The sequence below is a fragment of the Ooceraea biroi genome, chromosome 11, assembly GCF_003672135.1.
Source record: "Ooceraea biroi isolate clonal line C1 chromosome 11, Obir_v5.4, whole genome shotgun sequence".
Taxonomy (NCBI): domain Eukaryota; kingdom Metazoa; phylum Arthropoda; class Insecta; order Hymenoptera; family Formicidae; genus Ooceraea; species Ooceraea biroi.
Genome location: NC_039516.1, coordinates 1,536,503 through 1,558,303, shown reverse-complemented (window position 1 = coordinate 1,558,303; position 21,801 = coordinate 1,536,503). Strand labels below are relative to the sequence as shown.

General features: G+C 43.2%; 6 protein-coding genes across 10 annotated transcripts; 4 read left to right on the top strand and 2 right to left on the bottom strand.

The window, feature by feature from the left end:
• Positions 1 to 73: 73 nt before the first annotated feature.
• LOC105274492 lies at positions 74 to 1,605 on the bottom strand. Of its 2 annotated transcripts, none has more exons than XM_011330673.3 (4): positions 1,324 to 1,605; positions 725 to 1,215; positions 485 to 637; positions 74 to 341 (listed from the first exon to the last, which is right to left on the bottom strand). In XM_011330673.3, the coding sequence occupies exons 1-4, from the start codon at positions 1,482 to 1,484 to the stop codon at positions 265 to 267; spliced, it is 882 nt and encodes a 293-aa protein (XP_011328975.1). In that variant the 5' UTR covers positions 1,485 to 1,605; the 3' UTR covers positions 74 to 264. The 2 variants fall into 2 exon arrangements, with proteins under 2 accessions (XP_011328975.1, XP_011328974.1); XM_011330672.3 differs by having other exon boundaries at positions 74 to 411; positions 1,324 to 1,601.
• A 729-nt stretch (positions 1,606 to 2,334) lies between these two features.
• Positions 2,335 to 7,206, top strand: LOC105274498 (sodium- and chloride-dependent GABA transporter 1). 2 transcript variants are annotated; one of them, XM_011330686.3, is made up of 14 exons: positions 2,335 to 2,654; positions 3,793 to 4,222; positions 4,302 to 4,521; positions 4,605 to 4,706; positions 4,802 to 4,979; positions 5,058 to 5,190; positions 5,253 to 5,387; positions 5,467 to 5,570; positions 5,632 to 5,756; positions 5,841 to 5,953; positions 6,039 to 6,170; positions 6,286 to 6,489; positions 6,557 to 6,724; positions 6,812 to 7,206. In XM_011330686.3, the coding sequence occupies exons 2-14, from the start codon at positions 3,950 to 3,952 to the stop codon at positions 6,911 to 6,913; spliced, it is 1,989 nt and encodes a 662-aa protein (XP_011328988.1). In that variant the 5' UTR covers positions 2,335 to 2,654; positions 3,793 to 3,949; the 3' UTR covers positions 6,914 to 7,206. The 2 variants fall into 2 exon arrangements, with proteins under 2 accessions (XP_011328988.1, XP_011328989.1); XM_011330687.3 differs by lacking the exon at positions 2,335 to 2,654 and having other exon boundaries at positions 4,000 to 4,222; positions 4,339 to 4,521; positions 6,812 to 6,954.
• On the bottom strand, positions 7,131 to 8,608 carry LOC105274497 (male-enhanced antigen 1). 2 transcript variants are annotated; one of them, XM_011330685.3, is made up of 4 exons: positions 8,477 to 8,608; positions 8,162 to 8,363; positions 7,863 to 7,937; positions 7,131 to 7,785 (listed from the first exon to the last, which is right to left on the bottom strand). In XM_011330685.3, exons 2-4 carry the CDS (start codon positions 8,336 to 8,338, stop codon positions 7,570 to 7,572), a joined length of 468 nt encoding a protein of 155 aa, XP_011328987.1. In that variant the 5' UTR covers positions 8,339 to 8,363; positions 8,477 to 8,608; the 3' UTR covers positions 7,131 to 7,569. The 2 variants fall into 2 exon arrangements, with proteins under 2 accessions (XP_011328987.1, XP_011328986.1); XM_011330684.3 differs by having other exon boundaries at positions 8,162 to 8,578.
• A 120-nt stretch (positions 8,609 to 8,728) lies between these two features.
• LOC105274496 (pancreatic triacylglycerol lipase) lies at positions 8,729 to 12,343 on the top strand. Of its 2 annotated transcripts, XR_893087.2 has the most exons (10): positions 8,729 to 8,860; positions 8,931 to 9,066; positions 9,182 to 9,366; positions 9,472 to 9,574; positions 10,457 to 10,605; positions 10,942 to 11,187; positions 11,264 to 11,470; positions 11,569 to 11,725; positions 11,804 to 11,928; positions 12,167 to 12,343. XR_893087.2 is itself a non-coding variant. In XM_011330682.2 (9 exons), the coding sequence occupies exons 3-9, from the start codon at positions 9,315 to 9,317 to the stop codon at positions 11,859 to 11,861; spliced, it is 972 nt and encodes a 323-aa protein (XP_011328984.1). In that variant the 5' UTR covers positions 8,729 to 8,860; positions 8,931 to 9,066; positions 9,182 to 9,314; the 3' UTR covers positions 11,862 to 12,134. The 2 variants fall into 2 exon arrangements, 1 of the variants encoding a protein (XP_011328984.1); XM_011330682.2 differs by lacking the exon at positions 12,167 to 12,343 and having other exon boundaries at positions 11,804 to 12,134.
• A 44-nt stretch (positions 12,344 to 12,387) lies between these two features.
• On the top strand, positions 12,388 to 21,788 carry LOC105274493. Its single transcript, XM_026973812.1, has 26 exons — positions 12,388 to 12,639; positions 12,722 to 12,906; positions 12,981 to 13,289; positions 13,376 to 13,503; positions 13,603 to 13,764; positions 13,834 to 14,048; positions 14,129 to 14,343; positions 14,458 to 14,726; positions 14,815 to 15,036; positions 15,913 to 16,054; positions 16,156 to 16,464; positions 16,551 to 16,678; positions 16,746 to 16,907; positions 16,994 to 17,205; positions 17,268 to 17,482; positions 17,568 to 17,839; positions 17,934 to 18,140; positions 18,985 to 19,157; positions 19,223 to 19,389; positions 19,493 to 19,801; positions 19,899 to 20,026; positions 20,110 to 20,271; positions 20,422 to 20,630; positions 20,705 to 20,919; positions 20,990 to 21,258; positions 21,369 to 21,788. The coding sequence occupies exons 1-26, from the start codon at positions 12,498 to 12,500 to the stop codon at positions 21,718 to 21,720; spliced, it is 5,478 nt and encodes a 1,825-aa protein (XP_026829613.1). The 5' UTR covers positions 12,388 to 12,497; the 3' UTR covers positions 21,721 to 21,788.
• On the top strand, positions 15,498 to 18,490 carry LOC105274494 (ionotropic receptor 75a). Its single transcript, XM_011330678.2, has 10 exons — positions 15,498 to 15,801; positions 15,885 to 16,054; positions 16,156 to 16,464; positions 16,551 to 16,678; positions 16,746 to 16,907; positions 16,994 to 17,205; positions 17,268 to 17,482; positions 17,568 to 17,839; positions 17,934 to 18,140; positions 18,210 to 18,490. Exons 1-10 carry the CDS (start codon positions 15,639 to 15,641, stop codon positions 18,283 to 18,285), a joined length of 1,914 nt encoding a protein of 637 aa, XP_011328980.1. The 5' UTR covers positions 15,498 to 15,638; the 3' UTR covers positions 18,286 to 18,490.
• Positions 21,789 to 21,801: the final 13 nt, after the last annotated feature.

The window sequence follows — 21,801 nt, the reverse complement described above, 5'->3', positions numbered from 1 at the left end:
TCAAACTGCGAAGACGTCGATAACGTATTTTACCGATATAATTCTAAATTAAAATAACGTTAACATGATGTTAACAGTTTGTTACAGTGCTGGATTTATTATTTTGGCCAGCTAATCCATAACAATAATAAAATGCGAGAACAATAAAACAATTTTAACATCCACAATCAACGTCGATGAGGCATTATTACTAGCTCGAGACGCTTCACGTTTCATTCCAGCAAGCTATTTCCATCATTCCCAGACTTCCGTCCTCCATCAGAGTCAACGTCTGTCCTCTACCTTCACCTCTGGACTTTGCTTCCGTCTCTTGCACAGAATCTGATCTCGCTGTATTCCTCCTTGAATTGTCAATATCAGTGTTTAGCGGTTGCAAAATGTACATCGGTTGCTTGAAGGGTGCGGGACCATCTTTTACAATAGAAACGTTTTTTTTTAAATGTGTCTGTAGAAACCAATGGCCTCGCCAATAGCAAATACTCACTCGCTGGTAATATACTAGAGATATACACGTGATCGTTACTCGCTAAACTCATTGCAGGTGGTGGTGTTTGAGCGGGTAGCAAAACTGATTGCATCCTCTTTTCTATAGACGATGCTTCCATGGAATCATTTCTGGCAAGAGTGTCAGAATTATCTGTAACATATCAATATCATCGTGATTCACTAAGAACCAAGTGTGATCGCAGTGATATCACCTTTTCTTAATATAACAATGTCCGACCTCTCTCATTCTCCTTATTGCTCGATTTATTCGTGTCGGCACAGTGGTGCACGGTTTCTTCCTGATTAACACACAGTTCACATCTGACATCACAGGATGTCTTCTGCTTGACATGATCCCTCAAATGGTGCATCATGAAGGAGTTGAGATGGGTGGTATATTTACACTTGTCGCATTGCAGCCACGAGTGAGATCTCTTTCGTATCTGCTTGTTCTTCGAGTAGTACGTTTCCAAGTCAATTTCACTCTGTCTGGCGCAACAATTGGTAACCTCCCTCGCGTTCGACTTCGTAATTTGCGGCGGCTGGCACGGTTTCGGCCTGTCGCTGTTGCCCCGGAGCTCCCCGTCCTCCAGGAAGTACTTCCGCTCTAGGAATCTCAGGACGTGATTCCGCACGTTGCGCATCTCCGTCTCCAGCCTGTCGAGGTTGTTGACGAGGACGGCACAACTCCGACAGATCACGTCGTCCTCGGATATCACAACCATGTATCTGTGACGAAAGACAACAGATCTGTCGTTCAACGTCTGCTGGTTTCACGCAGAGGGCATTTGCACGGATCGCTAATAATAACAATAATAATAAAGATGGATCCGTCACCTCTCACCGACCAGCTCGCCGAGCTTCTCGATTACCCTGGCCTGCGAATTTTGCGTTCTGCAGGTAGCCAGGGTGTAATAACGACCCCGGACTTGGGCGTCGCAGACGAAGCATCGCGATTCCTCCTTCGCGACGTCATTATCGTTAACTCTTATATCCATAATTATGGAAATACGTGCGAAATTTATGGTAATCTCCGTCGTTACGTCGAAATCACTATCGGAAATTCAATTGCGCGTGCCGCGCGAACGTAGCCGTGATACGGGAAGGATCTCGAGCAATAAGACGTAAGCCAATCGACTAATCGCAGTCGCGATTATTTCTCTCGATCTAACCTGCCTTTCAATAATGCGCGATTATAAATTGTCGTAATTTGTTACGTACAATTGCCGTTTCCTTGTAGGTTATATGTTTCCAAAGCTTTTATTTGAGTAGGAACCGAGGAGTTTGAAGAAGAATTGAAGAAAGATATGACGAAGAGAACACGGGAGAGAATAATGGAATATTGTAGAAGCGAAAGCGTCGGAGGAGCTATATTTTACGTACTTTATTTAATTAGAAATGTATAGAGAAAACTTTATGCTTAAAACTTAATTTTACTGTCAAATAAATAGTTATAATCTGGAATTATTAGATAAACATATTGATCTCTGAACAAATGAATTTTACTAATAACAATAATGTTTTAAAAGACATGTAATTTATTACAATAACATACCAGAGATATATTTTTGTTACAGAAATTTGGGGATCAATAATTTTATCATCTAGTTCTGAATTATCGGCCTCTGCGGTCGTTTCCAAAATATATATTCGCCTCCAAGGTGACGATGAAAAATTATCCAAATGCATTTCGCAGGATCCACGCGATAATGCAAAGGAAAAATGGAGAACATCGTATCTCACTCAGCGGACGCGATTCGCGCGCGTTCGACCGATCTCTCCGTGCTGTACGAGCAGCCTAAATATAGAGTGACACTATGGCATTAATTTGTTGAATGGAAAGATAGGTGCGTTCATGCTCGAGGGGGACCGTGCGTCATTGTGGGGTAGATCGTGACGGGGTACGGCAGAAATCTCTGCATCCGCGCGGGTCCTTCCTCGAAATCGTGACGCACGGTTAACGTCTTGAAAGGGGTGACTTCACCCTTTCGAAGGATCCGCACCCCGCACCGAAGATCTCGGAAGTGATCTCTCTCACGGATAACATTGGTGGAAAAGACGAAATATCTCGCAGGATATCGAGGATGCGCATGTAAGGACCACTGCGCGGATACTGAAAGAAAAAGGAAAAGAACAATTACAAAAGAGAACTGCGTCGCAACAATAGCGTATGTATATTATATTTACTATTTTTCATGCACGAATGCATCGTTTCCTCGACGTAAGAAACTGGACGAAACAGTGGAAGTATCTCATTTCCGTCACTTATTTCCCGTACGCACTTACGCACCGTGAATAAGGCAATAAATGGAAATGAAATATTCCTATCTTCCTGTCCCCCCTATTTGCTTCTTCGAATTGCGCGCATTATGTGAGGCGAAAATCTGTAATAAGATAGAATTGTCATACACGTACAGAGATATTGGTCTTCGTATATCTCGATTAAATTTAAACGATGCAGAAATTTTGTCCTTTCGATAAAATTTTGTAGTGAAGATACCGCCAAGTCGAAATAATATGTAAAGAAAAAGCTTTTTATACAGAATAATGACCATTTAAGAATATTATTACAAATCTACAACAGGTATAATAATATCATTATATATCGTACAATAACAACATTGTTCTTTTGAATGTAATAATAAGAAACTTTTAGTGATAATGCCACGAAGCCATCCACAGGCAGAGAATTAAATTAGAATTGAATTTTTCGTCCCGGTAGTACTTGTTCTATGATAGTACGAAACAGTTCCTTATTTTTTCGTGATCGAATAATAAGAAAGCAGAATCTGATTTTCCATTTTGCCATGGTGAGGTAGACAAGGTACAAGACGGACAATGCCGCGATAGAACACCATGAATTAAACGATAAAATAGGACAAGGTTGTGACGATGAGAACGCGTTCGGCGAACGCTATGATTCCCGGAAGTGGCTTGTTATCCGTCGTCCGTCATCATCAAGACCCTTATCTACTATATGTCATACCTTGTACGCACCTCGCGCTCGCGCGCACCACGGCGACGATGACCGCGATGGGTATTACAAGAGACCACGAATATCAATTATTCATATTAGAGTTTCACCATCGTTCCCTACACGGTGTCCTCGCGTCCCATTGTCCGGGCGCTCTTAAAGGGCTTCCTGTTTATTAAGGTCGGCTGGCACCACGGCGACTAGATAGAACGAGAAGGTCACATTGTACAAATTTCCTTATATAGACAGCAATCATGTGCAATCAGCCCTTTGCCTCCCCTGTCTCTTTCCATTTCACTATCGAGTCAACGACAATCCCGTGTATCTTTTAGTCTGTTTTAGTCTGAGGAACGTACGTCGCACGTATTGGGTGTGCTGATCTACGATCTGGTCCGCTCGCGCAGACAGTCGTTTAGGATGACGTCAGGGTTTAGGATGATGCTCTGATCCCGATCTCGTCCCCGCGATTTCGTCGCCTTTGAACGGATAATGCCTTCGACGGGATCGACCGGCCTTCCCAAGGTAGACAGAGCCACCAGTCCGCTGCCACGGAAACCGGCGGCGGCGGTGAGTCCCGTGACTCCAGTGCAGGAACTGAAGCCGCTGTTCGTTGAACCTCCCAGCAACAGAACCACCTCGGCGAATGGCGAGAAAGAGTCAGATTTTCGATTTGAAGCGATACAATGTCTACGGCAGTCCTCCATTATCAGGAGATTATCCATTATCAGGGATTTCCCGGAGCGGGGAAACTGGAGCAGCAAGGTGAGGCGCGTCAATCAACGCTTGACTAGGATCTGGATTTAAAACCAAACGATCAATTGCGCACCTTTCTCCTTTAAAGATTGAATTCATATTGTCCGTCGTGGGATTGGCGATAGGTTTAGGAAACCTATGGCGGTTCCCCTATCTGTGTTACAAGAATGGCGGTGGTGCTTTTATGGTGCCCTACTTCATCGCGCTCGCGCTGGCTGGTATACCCATGTTTCTGATGGAGTTGTCCCTAGGACAGATGCTGACGATAGGCGGTTTGGGTGTCTTTAAAATAGCACCGATTTTCAAAGGTGATTACGAGCAGCATTGCAGGCCTTTTATCTTGCCAAGATTCTTCTGAAAACATGATAGTGATGCTGATCAATTTTTGCAGGCATTGGATACGCGACCTGCGTACTTTCTTGTTGGACCAATGTGTATTATATCATCATTCTTGCTTGGGCGCTCTTCTACTTTCTGGTCTCTTTACGAGCCGGTAAGTACATGATTTTGCTTAGAACACTGAACGATTTACGCAATTCGATGATTAAAGACAAAATTGATTTTATTTAAAAAAAATGTTCTACACAGACGTGCCTTGGAGATATTGCGACAACTCATGGAACACGCGTTACTGCATCACGCCCGACGAACGTCTGAACATTACGTGCTGGCCGAGCGACCACGGAGCGAACAATCTCATGTGCGCCACGTCTTTAGGAAATCTAAGTCATGAGCTGCTAAAAGATCCAGTCAAGGAATTTTGGGAGTGAGTTAAATTAATTTTATTTAAAAAATAATTACAGCAGAACAACATCGCTTACTACATCTTACTTGTTGCAAACAGGAGGCGAACTCTACAAATTTCTTCGAGTATCGAGGAAGTAGGTGGTATAAGATGGGAGCTAGCCGGTACACTCGCGGTCGTCTGGATCATGTGTTACTTTTGCATCTGGAAAGGCGTCAAATGGACCGGCAAGGTAAAATAGGCTGAATTAGAATGAATATTTACTCTGCATTATATACATACAACGCGATACAGGTCGTTTATTTCACGGCGCTCTTCCCGTACGCCTTGCTGGCGGTGCTGCTGGTGAGGGGCTTGACACTTCCTGGAGCCGTGGAAGGTTTGAAATACTACGCGACGCCAAATCTGTCGAAACTCGGCGATCCCGAGGTAAAATCCCAATGACACGGTATCCACTTTTCGTTGATACGATTAAACATAGGTAACACTGCGCAATTGTCACACGTAGGTATGGATAGACGCGGTGACGCAGATATTCTTCACTTACGCTCTCGGTCTAGGCGCCCTGGTGGCTCTAGGCAGTTACAACAAGTTCAACAATAACGTTTACAAGTAAGTATACTCTCTATCTTCTCGCTCTGCACAGCTCCATAATCTTATCCGTGCATTGTAGAGACGCGCTGATCGTCTGCGGAGTGAACACTTGCACTAGCCTGCTTAGTGGAGTAGTCATATTCTCTGTCGTCGGTTTCATGGCCCACGAGCAACAGAAACCGGTAGCCGACGTAGCCGCTTCCGGTAATTATCGATTTTCAAATGGCTCGTTCTCAAATGGCAGCAACAGTAATAATTTGATTTGCATATTTATATCATTTCGACCAGGGCCTGGCCTGGCTTTCCTAGTTTACCCCTCGGCGGTGTTGCAATTACCCGGAGCGTCAATCTGGTCGAGTCTCTTCTTCTTCATGCTCCTTCTGATAGGACTCGACAGTCAGGTAACGTAAATTCGTCGAACCCAGGAGTCGTCGTCTGGTATTGCGCAGCTACACGAATCAACAGTAAAAACAATTCACGTTACAGTTCTGCACCATGGAGGGCTTCATCACCGCCGCTGTGGACGAGTGGCCGCGACAGCTCAGAAAGCGGAAGGAATCATTCATCGCGATCGTATGCTTGATCTCCTACTTAATAGGGCTTCTGTGCGTTACGGAAGTGAGTAACAACACTTTAGCTGATACTGCACGAATTGCTTCGTCCGAGTGTCTAAATAATTGTTGTTTTATACGGAACCTTTTAATTTCGTATCGCTCAATTTCCCCTCTCCCAGGGCGGAATGTACGTGTTTCAACTATTGGATACGTACGCCGTCAGCGGATTTTGCTTGCTTTTCCTGATGTTCTTCGAATGCATCTCCGTGTCGTGGGCATTCGGGGTGGACAAGTTTTACGATGGCATACGCGATATGATAGGATATTATCCTTGCTTCTGGTGGAAGATATGCTGGACGTTCACCACACCTGCCATTTGCGTGGTAAGATTAATTCCTTAATTTCATCCCGACGACGATGACATTCTCACGCCGTTTGCATTTCGCATAGGGCGTTTTCATCTTCAATATCATCAAATTCGTCCCTGTGAAGTATCTCACATACGAATTCCCATGGTGGAGCCATTTCCTAGGCTGGCTCGCAGGTCTCTCCTCGATGCTGTGCATTCCAGGATACATGATCTATATCTGGAGCGTTACACCCGGAACTACCTCAGAGGTACGTGCGGACAGATCGCGCGGAAACGTAAATGTAAATGTTGCGATCCAAGGTGCTTTTCAAGTGATTCGATCTTTTTTTTTTCAGAAATATCGAAAATTGATAAAAATAGAAGACGACGTGGCCGCCTTACGAAAGAAACTCAATCCGATCAAAGCTGCTGCCATCGATGCGGAATTCGAATTATAAGATCATATCGCTTTTCCGATCACGATATGCGATTAAGTTTAAAACGAGGGAAATTCAAGTGCAACGCGACATGTATACGATTCACAAGTAAATCAGATTTCGCCAGAGAGTAGTATTAAGACAAGATGCCAAATGTGTTTCACTCACTTTGAGCGAAGTCACATGGAGCGCGCGCGCACGCGCGCGTGCTAGGTCTATTAATTAATCTAAAATATATCATATACCTCTTATAATCTGCTTTCAAACATAACATATAAAAAGACGAAGACAATAATAATACACTTAATAATTCATTCGAGATTCATTCTGATTTTTCTTTCTCTCACGTCACAATTGCGTCACGCTCGTTACGTTCCTTCAAAAAAATAACACTAAAGGTTCGACAACTTGCCCTTTGCTTAGAGTAATATAAAATTCAAGTGTTTTCATTTTACATCACTTAAGTCTTAGATAAAGTGTACGCAAGACTCAGCGATACCCGACAGGTGATTCGGGGACGTTATGTTTCTGTATAATTTTCAAGTCGCGATTTATTACGGCTTATTATTAATGATAAATTACTTCGACTCATTACTGCTCACTATGCGCAGCTACTGTTTAAACGTCGCTGTCTTAAAACTGTCGCTGCAACTGGCGGCTACGTCGCGGCTTAAGCTTTATGGATCCTTGTTCTGCATCTCTTTGATGCGGACGAGAAGTTGCTCCTTCCATTGCTCCTCCGAGATCGCACTGGCCCATTGCGGAATGCTAGTCTCAGGCAATTTGATGGATGCCATCACGGATTTGACTTGCTTGATCTTGGCTGCGTCCAAGTCGATGTCCGTGCGATTCTGTGAACACGACCAGACTTCCAGCACCTCTGACGAACAACTCTGAAACGTGACAAGGATTTTATTGAAAATGAAATTTAAAATGGAATTTGAACAGTTCCGATCTAAGAAAGATTTACCTGCTGACTGTCGACTGTCGAAGAAGACGCTTGTGCTTGACTGGATTCGCCAATTCCAGATAACCACTCGTCATTCTAAAGCAAAGAATCAAACTATGCTTAATTCGAATCTAAACAGTTAGAAGCAAGCGTATGAAAAACAGTTTTACTTAATAATTTCTTTGTTACAGTCTGCATTGAATTTTTGTAAATTTTGTACGTGTGAAAATTCTCAGAACTTTCACTGCTTTTGTGCCTTTTGTTATTTAGTTGTTCTTTGCTAATTAAGAATAAAGATTGCTACTTTATTTCCAAGTTACCTCGTCGTCGTCCAGTATTGGGTCGGCATCTGTAGAAACCTGTGATAACGGTACGTATCCCGCCATTCCCATGTCTTCGTCCTCGCTGTCCGAATCATTTGCCATTCTTGCACCCAAGGACGCATTGGAAACTGTCAAAGTCTCTTGAATCGGCTCCTGCGTAGGCTCAGGCGACATGATGTATCGATTCCGTTAACTAAAACTGTTGACAATTTCGAGGAACACTAAACGTACACATCATAACCTTGCAGTTGTTTTTGAACGTAATCGCGATAACGACTCGATCGCAGATAGAGGATAGTTAACTAAACTAACGTTGCAAAATATAGCATTTCCCAGAATATACACGTGAAAATGGATGTAATACGAAATCGACTACGAAACGCCAATTTTGACAGCCCGCTACTGCTGGTGTTGACCGTGTGCAAATCTGTTTTCGCCTCCAGCTGATCTATCCGATTGATAACAAAAAGAAAAAGAATTTTTAGCAGTAGATAACCTTACTTTATCTCATCGTTACTGTGTAATCTTCTTTACCAGTAATGCACCGGTAATGAAGTTTTCCTCAAAACGTTAGTAGAGTGCACTACTATGCGCTATGCGCTCTAATGGGAATTTGAAATTTAGGAGAGAGATCGCACGCGTCCTCCTTCACTTACGCAAAATCTTTTGCAGGAACAATACGTACAAGTTTCTCAGGTATTTTAAGAACCTTATAACCTCATAACCTATTTCAAGGATGCTTCCAAAACATTTATTTCTTTCGCAGGAAAAAATCAAGGATTCCACGCGTTAGCTACACCACGCCTCCGCACTGACGTGACAAGATGGATCTCTCGTAAATTTGCAATTATCAATTTTATTAACAATACATATCCTGGATCGTACGAAGCACTGGCAAAAAGGTAATCGAGGATTCGAGGAACAGCTTTTGAAATCCGCGTTACGGCGCGCGACGAACGCGCTGACGAATTATACTGCTGATGGCATTACGTACGTGTTCTCTTATCGTTCTCGCAGAAGCTGGTGGAGAAACAAAAAGAAAACACACACGCGGGATGAATGACGAGCCGGCGTTAAGCCGACCAAGTTAAAGTAGTAATCCGGTGCATCTCGCGGTGGCGACTGGTGTCGCGCAGCATCCTGCAAAGGCATGTCACTCCTCGAGTCTCTGGTCCTCTCGACCGTTCTTCTCGTCTGGTCAGGTAATCGTTGCTCATCGGCTCGGAATTGAAATTTCCTTCTCACGAACGTTCTCCCTAATGTTCTCGCTAGTCTCGCTTGATTAACTTCTTCGTTCTTGGTTCCAGTTTACGCTCTCCCGGAAGACGCGTTGGGCGACAATGCATCGCAGGCGTCGATCATCGAAACGGTGTTGGAGCGCGAACCGGCAACCTTCAAACTGTACACCAGGTGCGCGTAATCTTTTATCGTTAGGATATTGCGGGGTGTGAAGAGAATGTAAGATCTTAATACGGATACGCTTGCAAGAGAATGCAGAAAGCAGATAATCTAATAATCCGTAAAACCGAATCTATGCGTTACGCAGGTTAAATCAAAAGGTAACGAAAGGGAGTTGTCCTATACATTAAACAACTTATGAAAAGTTTATAAAAAGTTTCTCGATTTTAAATTTTACTTCGAAGAACTCGATTGTAAATTGATGACGTAGATCATGCGGGTGCACGATGGGTCCGCATGATGCTGCCGTACGAATTTTTCTGATATTTCCGCGAATAGGAATTGGAAGTATTTGCAATCAGGATCGCGAGAGTATCTCGGCGCCGATCGGGAGAATCAATCACACGCCGACGCGGCTAATTTCCATGCACCGTGACACGTTATCGCGGGCTGCCCCGTGGAGGATGCATCAATTTTTTAATGATACGTGCAATCAGCGAGTATATTCTATTCTCAGCGCTGACGTTCAATCGACTATCGAGTGCCGAGGCGCCGTGTCGCGTCGCATTGACGCCCGAGTATCGCGCCCTCGGATTGACTCCTCTGCCCCCCCCGGTCCCCCCTGTAATTTTTTTCTTTCTGCGGAACGAGCCGTTGGGGCGGCCGGGGAAGGGGACGACTCTTCTATCTTTCGACATCCTAATTTTTTTTCTTCTCTCTTTTTCCAAGAGAAGAACAACAAGTTTCAAAATGTCAAGTCCATGATGGAAATTGCCGCGGCGAAATGCGCGATTAGGACTTTAGCATTCACCGCGAAGAGCAACAGAAATACTGATCAGCGCTGAACTGCATTAATGCAAGTCCGATCGTCGATAACGATATCGTTTTGCGCAGAGAGAACCCGTTCGGCGAGGAGCAATTATTCCTGAACGACACCGAGGTATTGTATGCGTCGCACTTCAACGAGAGCAGGCCGACCAAGTTCATCGTTCATGGATTTAGCGACAGCGGAAACGAGGGCTGGATACGAGATCTAATAGATGGTGGGTGGAATTAGGTATATTGCGTCGCTCTTCGTATTCCTCTCGCCACTTTCGCAGATAATCAGGGTCAGCTCATTTCGGTGAACACGGAATCGACGTCGTTGTCGGTTCAAGGGTCGGCGCGATAACGGCTTAATTAATCGTTTTGCAACTTTTTGCGCACTCTCCGTCTCTCTCCTTCTCGTGGGAGACTTGCGGAAGAAGTCTCTAAATTCTGTCGTGTATCACGATTATACGTTTCTCTGATCTTGAACGATCCTGCGTTTCCTCCTCTTCCACACGCAGCGCTGTTTCTAAATAAAACATTAGATATATAACATTTAATTGCATTTTTAGCGTATCTGCTTTATCAGGATGTGAACGTGATAGTAGTCAGTTGGGGAATTCTGGCGGCTGACGACTATCCGGTGGCGGCTAAGAATACGCGCGTCGTCGGTGAATATTTCGGCAAATTCCTCGAGTTCTTAAATCGGGACTCGAACCTGGAGTACAAGGACGTGCACATCAGCGGTCACAGTCTGGGTTGCTACGTCGCAGGCTTCGCCGGAGCTTATCACGACGGACGTATCGGCAGAATAACAGGTAGATCAAGCGTGCATCGCCGCCGATTACGAAAGAAGCGCTGTCAATATCATGATTCGACAATTCTCTCCGAAAGGACTAGATCCCGCGAGTCCCCTGTTCGAAACTATCTCCGGTGTCGTGGACCCGGAATACCGATTGGATCCAACTGATGCACAATTCGTCGACGTTATCCATACCAGCGGTCCGGCATTCGGGTTCCTCGCGCCGTTGGGACACGCTGATTTCTACCCCAACGATGGGAAGATCCCCCAACCTGGATGCTCCTTCTTCCCAACCATAAGTAAGTATCCGTCCGAAGATGTTCATCATCACGTTGAAATCCGTGAAGAGCAGGACTCGCGAGAAATAACTCGGTTCAATCTTGATTTCACATTGCAGCTTATTGCAGTCATTCGCGAGCGCATCAGCTCATGACCGAGAGCATTGGCAGTACGGTGGGCTTCAAGGCGAAAATGTGCGAGAGCTGGGGAAAGTACAAGGAGCGACTGTGCGATTACAATCCGGTCGTTTTGATGGGCGAATACGCCTCTACGTCGTAAGATGTCTTACTGATATTTTTATATAAGTGTATTGATACCATTTAATGATCCTACAGTGTTTCTTTGCTCTCCAGATTACGTGGGAAATTTTACCTGTCGACCAACGACGCTCCACCGTTTGCACTACAGTAAGCGTTGAAAGTATCGATCTCGGATCTTTGAGAATTCGTGAATTCATGATTACGACTCGATTAGCGAGGTGCGATCGTGTAATAATTTGTACTAGTCATTCATAAGTTACTTTATTTATGAAACTTTCGATTCTGAGCGCATACCGAGCGTGCATGTATGCGCCGTAACAGAATGTATCCCTAATATACGTAACGCTATATATATTTGGAGAGAGTACAAATTATAATAATTGTGTGCGAGATTGCGATTTTAAATCAATATCCCTTTCATATATATAATCATTGTTTTTTTTTCCATTTCGCCAGATTCCTAAATTCGATCATACCAATAAAAAAGCAAATCCTCAACTTTACTTCTGAGCCTCGAAAATTGTGCCAATCTCGAAAGAACGTTCACTGAATATCGCAAGAGAAACGAAAAGTGCAGTAAGCGATACGATTGGAAGTTATATATGAGATAAATAAATGAATATGCCGATCGAAGGGAGATTATTATTTTAAATCGCAAAAACGCTTCCAATGAAATATACATAGAAAGCCATATCGAGTGTTTGACGGGCATTAGAAGCGACTATTCTCTTTCCTCTCTTCAAACTCCTTGTATAACAATCTCCGTATTGTTTGCATAATTCGAGAAATGTTTCGCGGAAGTGTGAAGTTGCTGTTTCTGTCGCGTCTACTGCTCGTTTCCTGCGTGAACGACAACATCCTGGTGCGAGATTACTTTACGCACAGAGGCGTGTCCAGAGTCGTAGGATTTGCTTGCGGCAATCGCGAAAGTGAGTAAAAGTATTTGTACGATTTAAGCGACACGTTACATCTTACGTTTACATCATAAGTAGTCCCGTGCTCGCAATGCAGATGACGTAAAATTCATGAAGACGTTGAACGACGTTTTCTTAATCGCATCAATTTGGAATCTCGACTCTGTGATTGGATCATCCGCGCACAGCTTGAGGATGCTCCTGCAGAACAACTATCGCAATTTAGGCGTTTACGTGGACGCGCGATGCGACAATTACAATTACACCGTAATTTATTCCGAGGTAAAAAAGTAAGAAGACCGCAAATATTTGAGGCGTACTAGCACATTTCTCGATATAATGTAGCATCATTTAAGGCTACAAAATATTTTATGTACGACGAAATGCACAAATGGCTGATCTTGGGACGGAAGTTGGACGACATCGTGCAATCACTGAACGATGATGCCTTCGACGTGGTAACCGATGTTGCGATCGCCGTACCGTCTCTCACTGGTTACGATCTGTACGACGTCTACAACCCTTGCAAGGCTCGCGGTGGCTCTTTGAACGTGACCGCTTTGGGATTCTGGACCGAAAAGTCTGGCGTGTCGATCAGATTGGAGCAATCCAAGTATCAGAGAAGATTCGACTTGCATGGCATGAAACTCAAAGTGGGAATCTTGGTGAGTTATACCGATTATTAAATCGAATCGTAACAGAAAAAATTTCTCGTATAACTTTTGTTTTCTAAAGAAAATCTTTTTCGCAGCTATCACGAAAATTCTACAATTTGTCAATGGATGATACCATTCTGAATCAAGGGTTGAAGGCGAAATACGGTCGGTCTCGATTTCTTTACACGCTCTTGTTATACATGGCTGATCTCTTTAACTTTACGTAAGAATCTGTTCTCGATAAACGATGGATAAGCGACTCTTCGAGCGCACATTTCTGCACATGTTTTTTCGTAAATAAATGCTTTTTCCTTTTCTCCAGTATGGAAATCGTGGAATTGAATCCGAGAAAACGGCAGGATAATACCGCGCCGATATTTCTCGCTTTTCAAAAGCAACAGATAGACATATCAGCCAGTCCGATCGTGATGAACACGGAAAGATTAAGCATGGGAGATATTATTGGTCCGGTATGGCCGATGCGGTGCGTAATTTCGTGATAGCAAGTCGTTCCGACATCGATGACTGACGTGACACTTTTTTTTTAATGCAGATCGTGTTTTCTATTTCGGACGATATCCTCAGCGGAGATGAAAGCAAAGCAGTTCTTGCGGCCGTTAGACGTTAAGGTGTGGTACGTGATACTCTGCACGATAGTGATCGCTACATCGGTTCTGGTGATACTCATTAGACAGGAAGGCATTCGCAGTGTCACAGAAGGCTACGACCTCTCTGTTCTTCTTACCATAGGCGTTATGTCGCAACAAGGTACGCATTATATGTAAATCCTCCAATATTTGCAAGGGTTTCTCGAATTTCTCTCGTGCTACAATTAGACACTTTCGCAGGTTCCGTGTTCGTTCCGGTCCATTACGCGGGTCGCGTAGCGTTCTTACATATCTTGCTCTTCAGCGTATTGATCATGAACTACTATTCGGCGAGCGTCGTGTCGGATCGATTGAAGAACAAAGCCGAGAAGATGAATGACTCGTTGATCACTTTGGCGAACAGCAATTTGAAAGTGGCCGCCGAATCTACACCGTACATTCGTTCCTTACTACAGGTAAGTACGTTTAGGTACGCTTTTTATATATATATATATATATATATATATATATATATATATTACGATACTTATTATGCTCTTAATATTTTCTACTTTATTTTGCACCGAAAGTCACCAGAAAAAGAGATGCGATATTTTAACGAGAAGCGATGGGACAGAATACCGGAGTCTAAGCGATATCTGCCTCTGGCTGAGGGTCTGAATCGAGTGGCTACAGGCGGCCTGGCTTATCACACATCAGTCGATGCCGCGTATCCGTACATTGATCGGCATTTCTACCCGCGGATGATATGCGAGTTAACGGAAGTTCATCTTTTCCGTGCGGTCCTCGCTCTTTGGACCAAGCACAAGAGTCCGTTCACCCCGTTATTGAGAGTCGGGTAAGAGAAGAAATTTATAATTATACGATTATTTAATCGTTATGCCAATAAAATAATATTTTTATTGCTCTGTTGTACGTTATTGTAGCTTGGCAAAAATGTACGACACGGGAATACGTAAGCGACAACTGAAACGCTGGTCGGCGAGAAAGCCCTACTGCCCGAGAAACATGCTGATCGCCGAGCCCCTGTCGATCCAGGAAGCAACACCCGTTTTCGTGTTCCTCACTATTGCTACTACGCTGGCCATCGTGATTTGCATAATGGAAAACTTGATTTACTGGATATGTGGTCCACGAGATGATGCTTAGTTAAATGACAGTGACTAGGTAATAGAAATAATAGTAATATCCAAGTTGTTTCAGCGGTTTGCCTTTTTGTTTCTTTCATAAATTGTCAATATCTATTAACGACAAATATTTACAAATTGTGCAGAAAAATCTACGTTCAGCATTGAGGCACATATCTATTCCGCGTGGTGAGATATTCTCACGTGAATGAACAAATAATATATCATTATCATTCATTCACGTCAATACTTATTTTAATCAGATTTTATCACAAAAATACTTTGTTTATCCGTTAAATATAAGCGTACATAATTAATTAACGTTGTGTCAATGTATCGCTCACTATAGTTTGACAGTGACACGCTTCCTAGTTCTCATTGTCCAAGAGAAATCAATGTCATAGCGGTGGAATGTGAATAAATGATACGACGTACGACTTTGGCATAATATTTAATATTATATCAACGCTGAAACATTTAGAATAAGTTGCAATGATTCGTGCAAAATTGATCATGCCGTGTCTCTACTGCCGTTACTTATTTTGTGCATTCGTATCTGTGCCAGCGAGTCGGACATTGCATATAATCCTGCAAGCTCGATACTTTAATTTTCGCATGGTAATATGCGTAAGTTAAAGATAAAACACGGTGTAACGTACATGGTACTGATTGTTTTAATGCGATTCGCTTGTAACGTTAACGCGGACGACAGCGAATTTATTCGTGAATATTTCCTGCACAAGGCAGTGCGGAATGTCGTAGGATTCTCCTGCGGGGATGTCACGCGTAAGTGGCAATCCGAGTTGCCAAAATGTTCCTTAGGAAAAGGGTCTCTTTCTTTTTCTCTCATGTTCTTCTTTTTATCACAGAGGATTTTCATTTTATTAAATTGTTGAGCAAAGTTGGTATATTCACGATCATCAAGGAATACGACGGACGCATCAACATGCGACGGTTCTTAAACACCGAGACTTGGACCTTAGGAGTCATCGTGGACTTGCGATGCCACAACGAAAGCGCTGTGGCCATCTTCGCCGAGGTAAAAGAGTATAAAGTTTTCAAATTATTTATCCATACGATATTTTTCATAAAAGGGAGAAGAGAGAAAGGCGGGTGATACTAATATCTTGGATCTCTCAGACTTCCAGATATCGTATGTACGATTACTCGTACCGCTGGTTGGTCCTGGGATCGAAACTGAACAGCAGCACGACGCTCCTGAACGACAGCGCTTACAGCATGACTACTGATCTCACGCTCGCGATAACAAATGGCAGTGGCTACGATTTGTACGACGTTTATAATCACTGCAAGTATCGAGGAGGTACTCTGAACGTGACGAGATTAGGCTCGTGGCGACGAGAAACCGGTCTCGTCATTACTCTGACGCAGCCACTGGTCCAGAGGAGGGCCAACATGCATGGCATAACACTGAAGATTTCGGGCGTGGTTTGTGTTTACTGAATTTACGTTAGGAGAAAACATTTTTTTAATCGTTATCCGTTATCACATGTGCTTTATTGTGATTTATTTAGATCCAATATAGACCGAAAAACATGCGGTTGGAGGATTACATGCACGACATCAACACCAGATCCTTGGACAGCATGCATAAATTTGTGTACGCGATGGTATCTCACACCAGTGATCTTTTCAACTTCAGGTATTTTTAAATTAATCTTCCACCTTGTCAGTTGCTAGCAATAATCTGTGAAATTTTCTTGTTCAAGTGTACACGCTTCGGAAATCGTTTATTGGGATCGTCACAGCGTGCACGGCCTGATATTCGAAATATTACAGTCAAATTACATTGATTTCGCGAGTAACCCCAGGATTATGGTGTCCGAGAGATTAGAGTACGCCAACCTCATCGGCGCGGCATGGCCGATCAGGTACCGGGATCAGGGACTGTTCTTATACCAAAACATTGTTAATTTATTTAATATCATTTAATAAATGCTTAAATTCTTGTGAACAGACCCTGCTTTATGCTGCTGTCCACTACATCGACTAAAATTAAGTTTGCGATCTTCTTGAAACCTTTCGCATTCTCGACTTGGTACCTGGGTGCCGTCTTTATGGTGCTTTTCATGTTCGTAATGAGAATAATAATGAAACGCGAGGAAGCAAGCAAACAAGAAGAGTATTCCAGCGCCATGGTCCTTACTATTGGCATCATCGCTCAACAAGGTACAAAATAGTACCCGAGTAACGTACTGTCATGAATCATTTAATAATGATCCCTTTCACAGGTGCGACTTTCTTCCCAAATCATATACCGGGTCGCATCGCGCTTTTGCAAATTCTCGTATTCACCTGGCTCATGTTCAACTATTACTCGGGCAGTATCGTATCAGCTCGTTTAAGTGAGCCGCTCGATAAGATGGAGGACGACGTGACGACCCTCGCGGACAGCAAGATCAAGATTGCTGCGGAGGCTGTACCGTATTTGAATTACTTCCTATACGTACGCATATTTTTAAACATATTAAAATCATACACGCATCAAATCTAAGTGTTCCAGAAGCCGCTCATATCACTCAAATTTTCAGAAACTCAATTCGGAGTCGAATTACTTCAGGAAGAAACGTTGGGATTCATTGCCGGAGTCGAAGCGATACATGCCGATAGAAGAGGGCATGAAAGAAGTGAGCGAGGGCACCCTGGCCTATCACACCGACCCCAACACGGCGTATCCATACGTCGAAAGAATGTTCGATCCGAACAAGATTTGCGAGTTGACGGAGATACATCTGTTCAAGCAGTCCGTCATGGGCATGTACGCCAGTCGCAATGGACAATTTACAGAGTTGGCGAAGATTGGGTAAGTTGAAATCTATTTCTATACGTGTCTCTTTTGCATATTTTTAAGAAGACGAAGATTCGTAAAGCGGAGCTAAGAGATTCCTTTCCTTTAGACTGTCCAAGATGTTCAATACCGGGTTACGTGATCGACAGATAAAGTATTGGTCGAGCAGGAAACCTCAGTGCCAGCTCGATACTTTATCCACGAGAAGCATATCCGTATACGAGACTGCTCCGGCTCTGATTTTGTTAGCCTTCGGTATACTTGTCGGCTGTGGAATATGCGTCGTCGAGAATATCATTTATTATCGATCCATGAGGTAAGCTAACGCTTGGCGTTTTCGTGCAAAAGTGTCAGAAAATCACCGGTACCAGTTTTACATTTGCAGAAAAAACATGATATTGAGTGACTTGATGAGTAGCGACGAAGAGAACCAACAGCACGAGCAAACACAATTAGCTTGAGTGAGATTATTTTGCTTTCGAAAGTAAAATATTCACGAATATTCAATCGTGCGTTATAATGTTTTGATTTATTTAGTGTCATATTGCCGCATATCTATTTAACATACACGCGCGCGTGCGCGTAAAATAGTTCGTTAGAAATCTTTCTCAGTCCTTGTAATATTATTCTAATAAAACAGTGGGCTCACTTTGCATCGTAGATAAACCAGGAGGGAAACTTTCTTGCGAATACTTTCGTGGAAAACAACCGGATAATAGATGGATAATAGGCAAATCGATTCGACTTGAGTTCGGAGTAATTGATAGAGAATAGGGACGAACTTTGAAACTGAAGAGAAAGTACCGGACGCCACATCGTATACGGGGTGTCTCACAGTCGCTGAGGCAATTTTTAACACATTAATTGCCATGTAATCTAGACACAGTATTGGCTTGAAAAGATGAAGAACTATTAATTGAGGAAATTTTTCCTCGAAGAAGAATCGACTCTAAATTGATCGAAAAATCCAGCGACACAGACGACTAATGAGAGGAGTGAGACACCCTGTGTACAGTTAGTATCACAGTAGTGCCGTGATTATGCTGTCATATCAATCGACGTGCGAGTTATGGATAATTCCGAACTCTGCAAATCGCTTTCGCTGTCCGGGTATGATTGCTGCTGCTTCGAGACTGCCCTGACATAAAGCGAGGGTAAAGCGAGCCTCTTAGTCTTGGAGTCTATATACGAGGAAGGATGCAGCTGTTAGGTTTCTTCCTCTTGCAAATGTTCATCGTCGTTACGTACGCACAAATCAGTCTCATTATTCGAGATTATTTCCTTTATAAGAAAGTAACCAGAGTAGTGGGATTCTCTTGCGGGGATGTGGAAGGTAAATGGATCACTCTGTTTTATACATAGTTTTCTCCTTTCTTACGTCTCCTCCTCTTCACACAGATGATTTTCATACGATGAAGCTGTTGAATGATATTGGGATTTCCACGGCGATTAGGCCGGCTGGACTCCAAGTCGATCTTCTGAGATATCTCAGGACTGATTGGACTTTAGGTGTGTTCGTGGATGTGCGATGCCCGAACCAGAACGTTAGCGGCATCTTCGATGAAGTTAGAATTTTGCTCTCTCTCTCTTTCTCTCTCTTGCAATATTATTAAAATACTTTTTAAATTTCAAATTAGATTAAATAGGATATATTTGATACGTTTTTAGGCTTCTGCACATCACATGTTCGACTACTCGTACAATTGGTTGATCCTAGGAAGCAACAGGAGCCACAGTGTGGATACCTTGAACGACACCAGCTTCAGCATTGTTACGGATCTCGCGATTCTGTTGCCGGACGAGTCCGATTATATTCTCTACGATGTATACAATCTTTGTAAGATACGCGGCAGTGCACTGAACGTCACGAAATTAGGCACTTGGCAAAAGGACGGCGGACTCGTGATAACTTTGACTGGCTCGAAGATCGCCAGACGACGGAATTTTCGTGGACTACGCGCCATATCGATTGGAATAGTAAGTTCGTCTCCGACAGTTTCTTTAATTAATCCGAGGCAGATTTTATCACCGGAACTGTTTAGAGTACGATATTTATAACGCAATGTGTTCGTAGGTGTTACACAGGCCGGAAAACATGAGTTTGGTGGATTATCTGGAGGGCGACAGCTACGAAGTAATGGATAACTGGCCGAAATTTGGACACACTATGCTGTCACATGTCGGAGACATGTTCAATTTCACGTAATAATAATAACGATAATGGGTAAAAATATTTTTTGCACTTGCGCATATTGTATACGCTCAACAAAAATTTTCACGCGCAGTTTGGACGTCATGGAGCATACTCGCTGGGAGAAAAACGACAGCGTGGGTCCTGTGATGAATACTTTGAAAAGGGGCGAAGCTGATCTAGGCTATTATCCTTCCATTTTGACAATCGAGAGATACGGATACGCGCGTGTTATACTTCCACAATGGCCCACACGGTAAACGGTGTCCAATATACAATGCAATATACTTATATTTATATACTCAAATATTTTTTATTTTACTTAAATATTTCAAATAATAATGCGAATTAGATTGTATGTTACATATAATAACGGAAAAATGTAATAACGATTCTTTATTCTCAGGACCTGTTTCATGTTTCGCACTATACCAGAGATGAAGATGAAACCCTGGATAATATTAAAGCCGTTCGCAGTGGACACGTGGTACATGATTATCGTGATCGTGGTGGTCACTGTCCTCCTCTTATCATTCATACTGAAGCTAGAACATGCTGAGGACTATGGATATAGCATCTCGGCGCTAATCACGGTCGCCGCGTTGTGTCAGCAAGGTATCTACTCGCGATTGTAACGATGAATTCTAAAGATGCATCGTATTCCTCTAACTCTTTTCAATGCCAACCAGGTGTGCCCACTTTTACTGATCAAACGGCCAGTCGTATCGCCTTCATTCAAATCACCGTTTTCGGCTTGCTAGTGTACAACTACTATTCGGCGGCGATAGTGTCAGCGAGATTGAACGAGCCTCTCCAAAAGATGAACGACTCGTTGTACTCGCTGATACGCAGCAAAATGCCGCTCGCCGCCGAGATGAATATCTTCTTCGACTTTTTGCTGCGAGTAAGAGTACGCTTTAATTTGTAATTCGATATCTTCGACTCGTGACTTTAGCAAGCTTCAATCTCGCCAGAATCCAAGGCCGGAGGTGCAGTACTTCAAGCGTTATTGGAATCGTATACCGGAATCGAAGAGATTCCTCACTATTGAGGAGGGCGTGGAGAGAATGAAGAAGGGAGGCTTCGCTTACCATGCCGATCCGGACGATATTTATCCGACCATCTCACACGCATTCGACAAGCAGATGATTTGCCAACTCACGGAGGTACATCTGCTAGCACCCTCCGAGCTGGGGCTGTGGACCAATCACAAAAGTCAGTTTCACGAAATCTCCAAAATAGGGTGAGCGGAACCGCGCCGTGTGCGTTCACGTGGCAACGTTCATTTCTGAAAGTAAAAAGTACGAATGTATGTCAAGCCGACACATTGTTTAATAAATATATCACTATCAGGTTAATAAAGATATCCACCTCGGGACTTCGACGGAGAGAAATACGTCGCAGAATGGCTATGAAACCTTATTGCCCGACCGACGAGTTGTTCGTCTCCAGCATCACCATCTACGAAGCGGCGCCGATCTTGATTCTCCTGCTGTTCGGCATGCTAATTTCGCTTATTGTATTAGCTATGGAGTACCTGATCTTCCACGTGACGAGCTCGAAACCAACGAAACTAGATATCAAATCTCATAAAAAGAATAAAATATTATTATCGCAGGATAAAAGAGCATTTAAGGGAAAGAAGAACGTGTTTGTCGTTCCGCAAGCAAGTAGCCTTTTCCATAAGGCACTGTTAACGAAGTAATGATATATTTATTATAGGTATAGGATTTATGATAGGTGAAAGATATAGTAATAAAAGTAGCTGAATAATACATCACATTGT